Consider the following 11026-nt stretch of genomic DNA (forward strand, 5'->3'; position numbering starts at 1 on the left):
AGGTAATAATAACAATGCAAACACAGAGGCAATTGTCGCTCTGTTACTGGGCTCAAGGTCTTCTCCTAAGAGGCGGGAGGCCGTTCCCATGCAATATGACTGGTCAGGGGGGTCTGATCTCTGGGGCAAACAATACATTCCTGGCGTCTGTTACAGATAGTTCCCTCTGTGCCAACCCTGATAACTGGTGAGATTCTGCAGAAGGACGAAGCGGTCTGAGACTACAGGAGAGGGACAGCTGCATGTGACTAAGAGACAGCCATCCAAGGAGGACATAGGGGGAGAATCGAGACACGGTACTGGGAGACGAGACAGCTGGACTGAGTGGTATCTCATATATATATTATACATCGAGAACACAAGACACTTGGATATGTCGTCTTTGGCTTTCATCTTTGTCGCTTTGTTCGCTGTGACATTCCCCACGATGGGTCAAGGCTGTGAGATGCCCGAGGCCGAGCGCCTGTTTATCCTGGATAAGGTGAAGACGAAGATAGTGGAGGCGCTGGGCTCTCCTCCATCCACCACAGCAGCACCCCCCACATCACCCCCAAATGTGAATGCATCCATCAGGTTTGAGGAGAGGATTCTGCGTAAGAGACACAGCCAAAAGCGAGAGCACGGACTGGAGGATACGTCTCAGGTCATCCTGTTCCCCTCCTCGGGTGAGTGATGGGCCCACCATTATTATTGCCAAGGATGTCCTATTCTTTTTCTTCAAAACAACTGGTATCAGAAAGTTATATAGACTTTACTTCTATTTAAATATCTCAGGTCTTCCAGTACTTATCAGCTGCTGTGTGTCCTGCAGGAAGTGATGTATTCATGTATTCTTTCCAGTCTGACACACAGTGCTCTCTGCTGCCACCTCTGTCCATGTCAGGAACTGTCCAGAGCAGCAGCAAATCCCCATAGAAAACCTCTCCTGCTCTGGACAGTTCCTGACATGGACAGAGGTGGCAGCAGAGAGCACCGTTTCAGACTGGAAAGAATACACCACTTCCTGCAGGACATACAGCAGCTGGAAGACCTGAGATATTTAAATAGAAGTAAATTACAAATCTATAAAACCTTCTGACACCAGTGGATGCAAAAGAAAGAAACTATGTATACATTAGCAAGTTGTCCTCAGTTGTGGGGTGCTAGCTATGGGGAGCGGACAGGCTGTGCGCCTTGAGGGTTGGGCAAAAGTGTTAACCGGCCACAGAAGCTACAGTCAGCAGGGGGCGCTGTTCTCTTGTTCCTCTACCTCCTTCCCAACTAAGTAAATGCTAAATAGCAAATTACTGTCTTTCTCTTCCTCTATATAAGTAATAGAGACCCCCTATAGGGTACAAGGGGGCCTTGTGTGTTCTTTGGTTGATTACAGACCATCAGGACTTACTATATGGTGTCCCCCTGGGTTTGTACATCAGTCTGTATTCTTGTCCATGTGATATACAGCCCCAGCCTGGCCTCACTTATATGTAAGCTAGAGGTTTTGTATAGAAGAAACTACATAAAGCCCACACGGCTTCCTCCAATGTATGGCGGACAGCGCTAAAGTACAAAAGGAAGAAAAAATCCAAAGTCAGAGGGAGGAACGTAGATTCATCAGACGTTACACATCCAATAAATCCATCTTACAAGACGCAGGAGTTCACCACTTCCCCGTCTTAGGATTATGGCCGCCCTTAGTCATAGCATGAGTCTGACCGAGGACTGTGTACTCCTGTGTTCTGTAACCTCTGAAGATTCCACGTTCTTGCTTTGATTCTTCCCATTCTTGTTGTATTCATTGTAGTTTCCTCCGGCTGCCTGTAGGTGTCACTTATTCTCCATCGTATGAACTGAACCTATACCAGGTATGGGGAACCTTCGGCCCTCCAGCTGTTGAAAAACTACAATTCCCATCATGCCTGGACAGCCGAAGGCTGTCCAGGCATGATGGGAGTTGTAGTTTTTCAACAGCTGGAGGGCCGAAGGTTCCCCATCCCTGACCTATACAAATCCACATGAAATACCAAAGAATCGATCTCAGGTCTCATACACCTGAACATAGAGACAGAATCCATATTGTCCGCAGGGCTGTAGACACTATGGGGGAGATTACATTCCTCACAGACTCTTTGGAAAATGAAAGGTGGAATCTGATTGGTTGCTAGGGGCAACTGAGCCAGTATCACTTTACAGCAGGGGTGGGGAACCTTTTCCATGTCGAGGGCCGGTCAGGCATTAATAAAATCATTGGAGGGCCGCATACCGTGCGCGGCAGTTAGTAGCGTGGGTTTGCAGCACCCGGGGCAAGGCAAAGTATTATTCCCCTAGTGCCCCTGCTATTGTAGTTAACCCCCCCAGTGATGCCCCTTGTAGTCTAGTTAACCCCCAAGTCATGTCCCTGGTAGCCTAGTTAACCCCCCCAGTGATGCCTCTGGTAGGCCTAGTTAACCCCCATCAGTCATGTCCCTGGTAGCCTAGTTAACCCCCATCAGGCATGTCCCTGGTGGCCTAGTTAACCCCCATCAGGCATGTCCCTGGTGGCCTAGTTAACCCCCATCAGGCATGTCCCTGGTGGCCTAGTTAACCCCCATCAGGCATGTCCCTGGTGGCCTAGTTAACCCCCATCAGGCATGTCCCTGGTGGCCTAGTTAACCCTTATCAGGCATGTCCCTGGTGGCCTAGTTAACCCCCATCAGGCATGTCCCTGGTGGCCTAGTTAACCCCTATCAGGCATGTCCCTGGTGGCCTAGTTAACCCCCATCAGGCATGTCCCTGGTGGCCTAGTTAACCCCCAAATAAAAAAAATAAACATCCCACTCACCTTACCTCCGCTCCCACGCTGCCCATGTCCTCTTCTGTCCCAGGTCCTCTGTGCTGGTCTTCTCCTGCAGGCGGCGCGCGATTAAATGGCCATCGCGCACGGCCCGCAAGAGACTGAAGACACGCGCCGCTCTGCTGGGGAAGAAGCCGGCATAGACAGCATCCTCCTGTGTCCGGCAGCTGTCACAGACACCGGAGGATGCTGTGTATGCCGGCTCCTTCCTCCTCCAGAGCGGCACGCATCGCGGGCCGCATCGGGAGGTCTCAGGGGCCGGATGCGGCCCGCGGGCCGGAGGTTCCCCACCCCTGCTTTACACCATGTTTGATAGTCTCTTCTGGTCTAGACTCTTCAATGCTAACTTGACATGTGATAAAACACAAAGACATACTCTATGGGCCCTGAATCTGGTTACCCACTTAAAGGGATAGTGTTACTATGAAATTGCTATCTAAACTATCAGCTTCATGTTATAGAGCAGGAGGAGCTGAGAAGATTAATATATCTATTTGTGGGATAAAATTCAGTATAACTCGGATATGGTTAATCGTAATCTCTGATCTTTTCATGCTTAAGGAGTCCGGTGGGCGGTCCTATCACTGAGTGTCACTGTCACTGGGCTCCATTTAATTTTCCCACAAAGATATATATCAATCTGCTCAGCTCCTCCTGCTCTATAACATGATGCCGATGGATTATATAGCATTTTCATGGTGACAGATCCCTTTAACACCAAAACACACTTGAATGTTGGATTCCACTTTAGCTAAGTATAAATTCCCTCTTTCTATTATTGTTTTGGTATAAGAGTTGATTGTAACTCAAGTATGCTTGGGTCCATCCCAACCCGAGCGTGCAGAATTTGATTACCGGTGGCTGAAGAAGTGATATTGCAGTCCTAGGGAGTCCTGGAAAACATGGATACAGTCTATGGCCTATGGTCGTAGCCATGTTTTTTAGGCAGTCTTAGGGCTGTATGCAACTTCTCCAGCCACCGGTAATCAAATGCTGCACGCTCCAGTTGGATTGGACCGAAGCATACTCGAGTTACACCCATCTCTACTTGCCATCATTCCGTAAAATGTGGCCTCTTTGCAGATGTCCTTTGTGAGACTCCACCACTTGAAACAACCAAGACAGAAGAAGACAACAGTTTCACCTACATCTTTCGTCCGTCTCCTCACATCCTGAACCGTCGAGTCTCCTCGGTGCAGTTTTGGTTTTTCACTGGAGATTCACCGATAGACAACTTCACCTGGCACCAGAATTCATCCATCAAACATCCAAATGCCAAGAGTTCTGAGCTACCTACTCACATGAGAGAACTATCACCCCATGAGTCTCAGACCCTGGAAGATGACAAGATGACTGATGATAATGATACGGCCTCCTCTTTTGATAGTACCACAGAGGAGACTCTATCCCATGTGGTGGACATACAGGTGCTCTCACAGCAGAGGCCGGTCACTGTGGCCACGTCCAAAGTGGATAAGATGGATGACTGGACGGTCTTTCACCTGGCTCCTGCTTTTTTGAACTATGTCACAAGAGGTCTTTTTGTTCTGCTGGTCCATTGCCCCACCTGTCCTTGCTCTGAAAAGGCTGAGTATACTCCCTTCCTCATGTACAGTACCCGCCCCAGCCAACGTGGTCGGAGATCAGGAATTCCATGGTCGCCATCTGCTCTGGAACTTCTGCAGAGGCCTCCGGCTCCCGCTTCTGACGGTACACAATGTCATCGCGGTTCCCTCAACATAACCTTTGAAGAGCTGGGTTGGAGCCAGTGGATTGTCCACCCTGGAAGCTTCCAGTTCCACTACTGCCATGGGACTTGTTCCCCAAACCATGGCCTAAGCACAGCTCTCCACTGGGGGAACTGTTGTGCAGCTCTGCCCAGCACCATGAAACCTTTGAGAGTCACCACCACCACAGATGGTGGATTCTCCTTCCGATACGAAACAGTGCCAAATCTGCTGACCCAAGACTGTGCATGTAGCTAAATCTGAAAATCTGACTCCAAAATGGCTTAAAGGGAACTTGTCTTGTTGAAACTGCAATCCAGTCTTCCAGCATCACGTTATAGAGCAGAAGAAGCTGAGCAGATTGATATATAGTTTTGCAGAAAAAAAACATTTAATTTATAGATTGAAACCTGCATTTATTTTGAGGTTAGAAGTCCAGTGGGCGGTGCTAGTCAGAGGTTTATAGGGAGGTCTACTAGTTCTACTGCATCTTTTTTCCACAAGACATATTTTAATTCACTCTGCTTTTCTTGCTCTACAACATGGTGTCCACATATCGGACTACTTTTTAACATGACAAGCTCCCCTTAAAGAGAACTCCCAGCATCATCACATGATATTATACTGAGGAAACCTCAGCCAACTACTTATTTTTCTTTTATTTTGTCTTATAGTGAGGCATACACAGAAAGAGGGGGACTCATTGCAAAGATCAGAATAAGCCCCCCTACTAGGTTGGATCCATCTCCAGGGGCCCAAGAGGCAGACGAATGGTATGTCTTTATGATATGCACTCCCTTGGTCACATGATGAGTGGAGCTTAGTTATCACATGTCCCTCTTTAAATGTAAACAACGTAGAAATGATATAATTTCTAACAATGTTTGTCATAGAGTCATTAGCGTAGAGCTGCTACAACATAGAAACCGTACTGCAACAGCAAACACAGGGAACAGACATAGTCACAGAACATTTGTGTGGCATTTTTGTTGTTGACTGGAGTTCCCCTTTAAAGGGAATCTGTCACCAAGACAATGCTATCTAATCTATCACCATCATGTTATAGAGCAGGAAGAGCTGAGCAGTTTGATATATATCTTTGTGGGAAAAGATTCAGTATAACTTGCAACATTGATTGAAATCCCTGATCATTCAGTGTTAAGGAGTCCAGTGGGCGGTGCCACTCAATGGACTAGACTCTTTAGCAGGAAACATCAGAGATTTCAATGAAAAAAAATTACACATTATACTGAATCTTTTCCCATAAAGTTATATATCAATCTGTTCAGCCCCTTCTACTCTATAACATGATGCCAATAGCTTAGGTAGCATTTTCATTGTGACAGGTTCCCTTTAAGTGTCTTCATCACTGCAACTATTCCATTGTAATAATCTTGCAGGCCCATCAGCACTATACAGGCGTCTTTGTTCTATGGATGGACTGAGGCATCATGTCTCTTGCTGTCATCCACTTGCAGGCTATTAGTGTCCATTCCAGGTTATTTGCTTGATTATTGAGTTGTTGTTTTTTTGGCAAAAATTTCAATAAAAGACTTTTCTTCTGACAAGAAATCTGAGGACAATGATTAAAAAAAAATACTGAAAGCTTAAACTTAAAGCTGATCCATTGTTTCACCGGACTGAGCAGATGACGTGCGGAGGGAGAAGGGGTTACTGATGCACTGGGACTGCAAGGTTGTATGAGCAGAAGGAAACAGCAGCATCATAGCAAGGAAAGGGTTACAGCAAGCGCTGAGCTGAGAAGCTAAAAGAGGGAGCGATCACACTGCAGCACTGTGGACACACAGCAGTAGGGACACTGGTATTTTACAATTTGCTCTGGACTTTTATAGGTGGTCAGAAATGAGAAGGAACACTTGATTTATCTTTGAGGGACACCATGGATCATCTTCAACACGCAGACTGGCCCAGCTTGCAGGTACACAGCCAGAGCTGTCTTTCCCATTGGGCAGGGTAGGCGGCTGCCAGAGGGCCCATGACTGATAGGAAGCCCCCCCTGAATGTCAGTGTGAGTGATTTCCAGAAGAGGTTTGTGAATAAGCTGCAGCAGTGTGAAGCCATGAACCGAATGCTGAGTGAGCACACTCAGTTCCTTCTTTGTGTCTGTGACATTGAAGCGGCTCCTTACCTGGGGGCCCTGTGCCCTGTATACCCCAGCACCTGCCCTGGGGCCCTATGTCCGGGCACATCACCAGCTGTTACACGGAGGGCCATTTTATTCCCTCCCTGCGCATGGTCAGCGGCGGCAGCAGCGTTACTTGTCTACCAGCGCCGACATCTCTACTTGTCACCAAGTTACTTAGTGCTGTACGTGGGGGTAGTTGGAGGGAGGATTGTGACCCTGTCCTCCTGCTGGGTGCTGCATGGCTGGGATGTAAGTCTACTTTGCTGTGGTAAACCGCACCCCCACTTCCTGTAATTTGTCCTGCTCTGTCTGTTACTAGAGACAGAATTCCATTATCAACAGGCAGCGGACACAGCAGGTTGCAGAGACGATGTGAGATGCCTAGCGTTATAAATATACAGCCTCATTTCAAGGAATAATCCCATCTCAAAGGGTTAAAATGTTTTTTTTTTCCCCATACAAATTCTTATCAGTCTCTTAAATCTCTTCTTGCCTTCATTCATTGGGATTCTTTAATATTTCCTTTCCTATTATGGCAGATACATTGATGACATCTCTGTAAGGCTTTGGGACTCAGCTAAATGGCACATCTACCTAGTTATTCCACAATGTGGACTTGGATTGATTTCATGAGTTCAGAGCTGCGGGTGGTGTATGAGCGGCTGTATGAGAAGGGAATGCATGCCTGCAGGTGAACAGGCGCTGCTCTACACGTGTGCACACTATCTGACCACGAGTCCTGTATACTAAGCTGAGGCTTGGAGAGCACGCTACAGTTTGGGCCTAAATTTCAGTGTTGTGTTGTGTAGGTAAAATTGTTGCAGCCAGGGAAAGGACTATGCTGCTTATAATCACTGTTGTGAAAACTTCCTCCCCAGCAAAGAGGGGGGCGCCTCACAGTTTGAGAAGCAATGCCGTACAAGAATATAACTACTATAAGTGTATGTTCACACTGAGCAAACAAGGCAGAGATTCCGAGCGGAACCCGGGGCGCAGACTCAGCTCAGAATCCCGTCTGCCTCACACGCCTCCGCTGCTCTCCGCTCAAAGAATTGACATGTCACGGGAGCACGGGTAGTTAAAGTATTAGCGTGTTAACAGCCTGGCACCTAATGAGTTAACCAGGCAGTGGTAACTTGTCTATAGTTGCCAGGTGCATGCCAAGGTGTAGGCTGGGAAACGTCTGCACAGTTTAATATCTGGTTGATCACACTTGGTGCAGGCACAGACATCACTTTGGGGGTGGGGGGTATTAGATATAGACTGTGGAAATGTTACTGCAAAAATTGGACTCTGTTCAGGAATGTGATGAACCTGGTTGAGCGCTCTAGAAGGAATGGAGGAGGATGGTGGGGTAGCGGCTGGTCAGTACAGGAGATTGCTATATAAAATGTGATTACTGGATGATATACACAGCCCAAGACGCTTACCTGGCCAAGGAAGTGAACAGTGTGGGACTGGTGGGCCAATCCGACACTGGAAGTGAATAAGAACTGGCAATGATGGAAACAAGCCAAGTAATCCTAGAAATTGCAAAATATCAGTGCAAACAATATACAGTATAGTGAAATCCCTATAACAACCACCCAACAATGAGAAACCATCGACCAAGATGGGGAAACTTAGGACATGACGGGAGACATCTGGTCTGGATGAGGGAGGTTTTACCAGGACACTGCTACGAGTTCAGGAGATCCCTGGGACCCTCCGCAATCTGAATGGATCCCCGACCCCTTTGTTTAAGTGAAGCATCGGGTCAGGATTCATGCCACCACTCCATTCACTCTCTATGGGAGCTGTCTTGTGTAGCCGGCAGTTGTATTCCACCATATCCAGAAGCTTCATAGACAATGAATAGATAAGTTAATTTACATCACACAATGAGCCTAAACACATTCACATGGCTGTAATAGAGATCTATAGGCCTACACTGCATTTACAATATAATAGTGTTCTGTTCCACGTCCATGATATATTAGGCTTCATTCTCCTATAGTATAATATGGAGCAGTATGGAAGGGTAGACCAACTACACACCTAGGGGCACATTTATCAATATGTGCCACAGAAAAGGGGCAGATTCTCCCATCTCCCTGGCATATGCCAGCCGTGTCACCTGATGGGCAGGAAGAGGGTACGCAGCAAGGCGGGGAGCAGGCATAAATCATGATACAGGTATGCACCTGCTGGAAGCGTATGACTACACCAGTCCTGATAAGTGCCTAGGACTCCAGAAAAAGGACTCTGATCTTACATAACTTTTCTATAGTTACACGTCATCTCCATGAGGCCCAAGAGCTCCAAGTGCAAACATTCTGTAACACTACCAGTCTATGTCTGCAATGGGCTAATAAAATCCATCTCTTCTGCTCAGGATTGCATAATTCTGAGTCAGCAGTGAATGAGGCAGGGGGCAAGTATGAGAGCGGGGTCTCCAGGGCCTAGACCATGGGTCTCCAAACTGCGCCCCTCCAGCTGTTGCAAAACTACATTTCCCATCATGCCTGGACAGCCAAATCTAAAGCTTTAGCTGTCCAGGCGTGATGGGAGTTGTGGTTTCACAACAGCCAGAGGGCCGCAGTTTGGAGACCCATGACCTAGACCATAGAGGAAAAGGTGTGCACTCAGCCAATGTTACAGTGAATCACAGAATCAGTCTTGCTTTTATACATTTTTACAGTCACTTTTGGCCTGTCACACAGGCCTCTACACCGGTCTCTAGATATAGGTGGTCCAGGCTGCCACTGATCCGTTCCGTCTTACTGCAGGAGATGGGTTCTATAAACTTAATCCCATCTGCTGCAACAAGTTGGATCAAGAGGCAAGCTATAGAATGAAGCGCCCACCCATGTGCTTCTCCCAACTATCTAGTAATTTTGAGAGACTCTGCTCCAAGACCCCAACTGATCAGAACTTTTCACGTTTCAAACCCCTCACATTTTTAAGTGACAGCAGGGTTTAAAGAGGTACAGCAGAGAGTCAGACTGGAAAGAATACACCACTTCCCTGCAGGACATACAGCAGCTGATAAGTTCACATGGTAATGCAGGATGGCGCAATTCACCACTTAGCTCTTTTCAGCTTCCCGAACACTTCTGGCGGTCATGAAGAGACCAGAGGTGGCCGAGGAGCCCTTAATAAGCGTGGGAATCCTGTTATTTTCAATGGGAATATACATTGGGGAGAGATCTGTAAAACACAGAACAGCTTTCATTTTCCAAGAGCATTAGTAGTGAAAGGGAAAAAAAAAAAAAAACGTATGTATTACTACAGACACTTATGTGGGTCTGACAAGGGGGTGCTCTGTAAAAGAACATGGCCTAGCAAAAAAATAAAAATTGCACCCAAAGTTTGGCGCATGATTCTAATTTCAAGTAATCAAACCAACCAGCTTCAAACTGGTCCACTTGAGGCTGGGGGGATCCTCTTCAGTGGGTCCCGACAAACTGTGGAGCTCTTCTGCAGGGCTATCCTGGGAGGGACACATGTGAGTGCAACATTTTATTTGTGTGTGCACCTTTAGGCTATGTTCACACTGCGTATGAGTCCGGCCGCATTTCGTATGCCGCCGTACATGTGTGGCTGAAACTACGTGCGTGGGAAAAATCGACATGCGGCCGGTTGCGTACGAACCGCAAACATACGCCCGTAGTAGAGTTATGCTTCCCTAGTTTGTTTCGAAGCGATCTGAAACAGGTAATTTACTTGGAAATCTTCGCCCAGCCCTATAAAACTCACAGAACCTTTTGGATTGAAAAATCAAGTTCAATTTGGCTGAAATAAGTTCTCCGTACGGGACCGCATGGAAATCCACGGCCGTGAGTTGGAACATTTCCGTCCTCAAACAATGGTCTTGTTCATTTTTCACAGCGCCGTATACGATCCGGCCATAAGCTCATACGTAGTGTGCACTGTGCGGGCGTATATCGTATACTTTCAAGCGAACGCATCAACCTCAAAACTACGTGCGTATATTCACGGTTCGCACTACGGCCGGACTCATACGCAGTGTGAACATAGCCTTAAGATGCACACACAACTAAATAAGTGCAGATAGGCGGCCAGGACCTCCAGCACAGGCAGCGTCTCGAACACAGTACCTGTGCCAGATGATGGTAACGGCTGCAGATTTTATGCCCAGAAATGTTCAAAACTTGGCAGATTCCATGACAAAACCCATAAAATATCATCATCTTTCTGCTTTGTCATATGAACAAAAAAAAACAAAAACACACAATTTGTTTTCTTCATTGTTTTATGTATAAAAACCAACAGAAGTTCCAGTACCACAAACTCGTAAGAAACAAAATGCGCAAAGTACAAAACCCCCCCACTAACAAA

At 47.0% G+C, this 11026-nt stretch overlaps 1 protein-coding gene across 1 annotated transcript; it reads left to right on the forward strand.

The window, feature by feature from the left end:
• Nucleotides 1–113: 113 nt before the first annotated feature.
• Nucleotides 114–6126, forward strand: INHA (inhibin subunit alpha). The gene is made up of 2 exons (XM_069982591.1): nt 114–665; nt 3896–6126. The coding sequence occupies exons 1-2, from the start codon at nt 374–376 to the stop codon at nt 4795–4797; spliced, it is 1194 nt and encodes a 397-aa protein (XP_069838692.1). The 5' UTR covers nt 114–373; the 3' UTR covers nt 4798–6126.
• Nucleotides 6127–11026: the final 4900 nt, after the last annotated feature.

The sequence above is a fragment of the Dendropsophus ebraccatus genome, chromosome 9 (genome assembly GCF_027789765.1).
Source record: "Dendropsophus ebraccatus isolate aDenEbr1 chromosome 9, aDenEbr1.pat, whole genome shotgun sequence".
NCBI classification, from domain to species: Eukaryota; Metazoa; Chordata; class Amphibia; order Anura; family Hylidae; genus Dendropsophus; species Dendropsophus ebraccatus.

What these genes read in the sequence shown, in the direction of transcription:
- INHA (XM_069982591.1), top strand. Translation starts at nt 374, where the DNA reads ATGTCGTCTTTGGCTTTCATCTTTGTCGCTTTGTTCGCTGTGACATTC. An exon ending in CATCCTGTTCCCCTCCTCGG is followed by an intron (nt 666 to 3,895) that starts GTGAGTGATGGG and finishes GCCTCTTTGCAG; the next exon opens with ATGTCCTTTGTGAGACTCCA.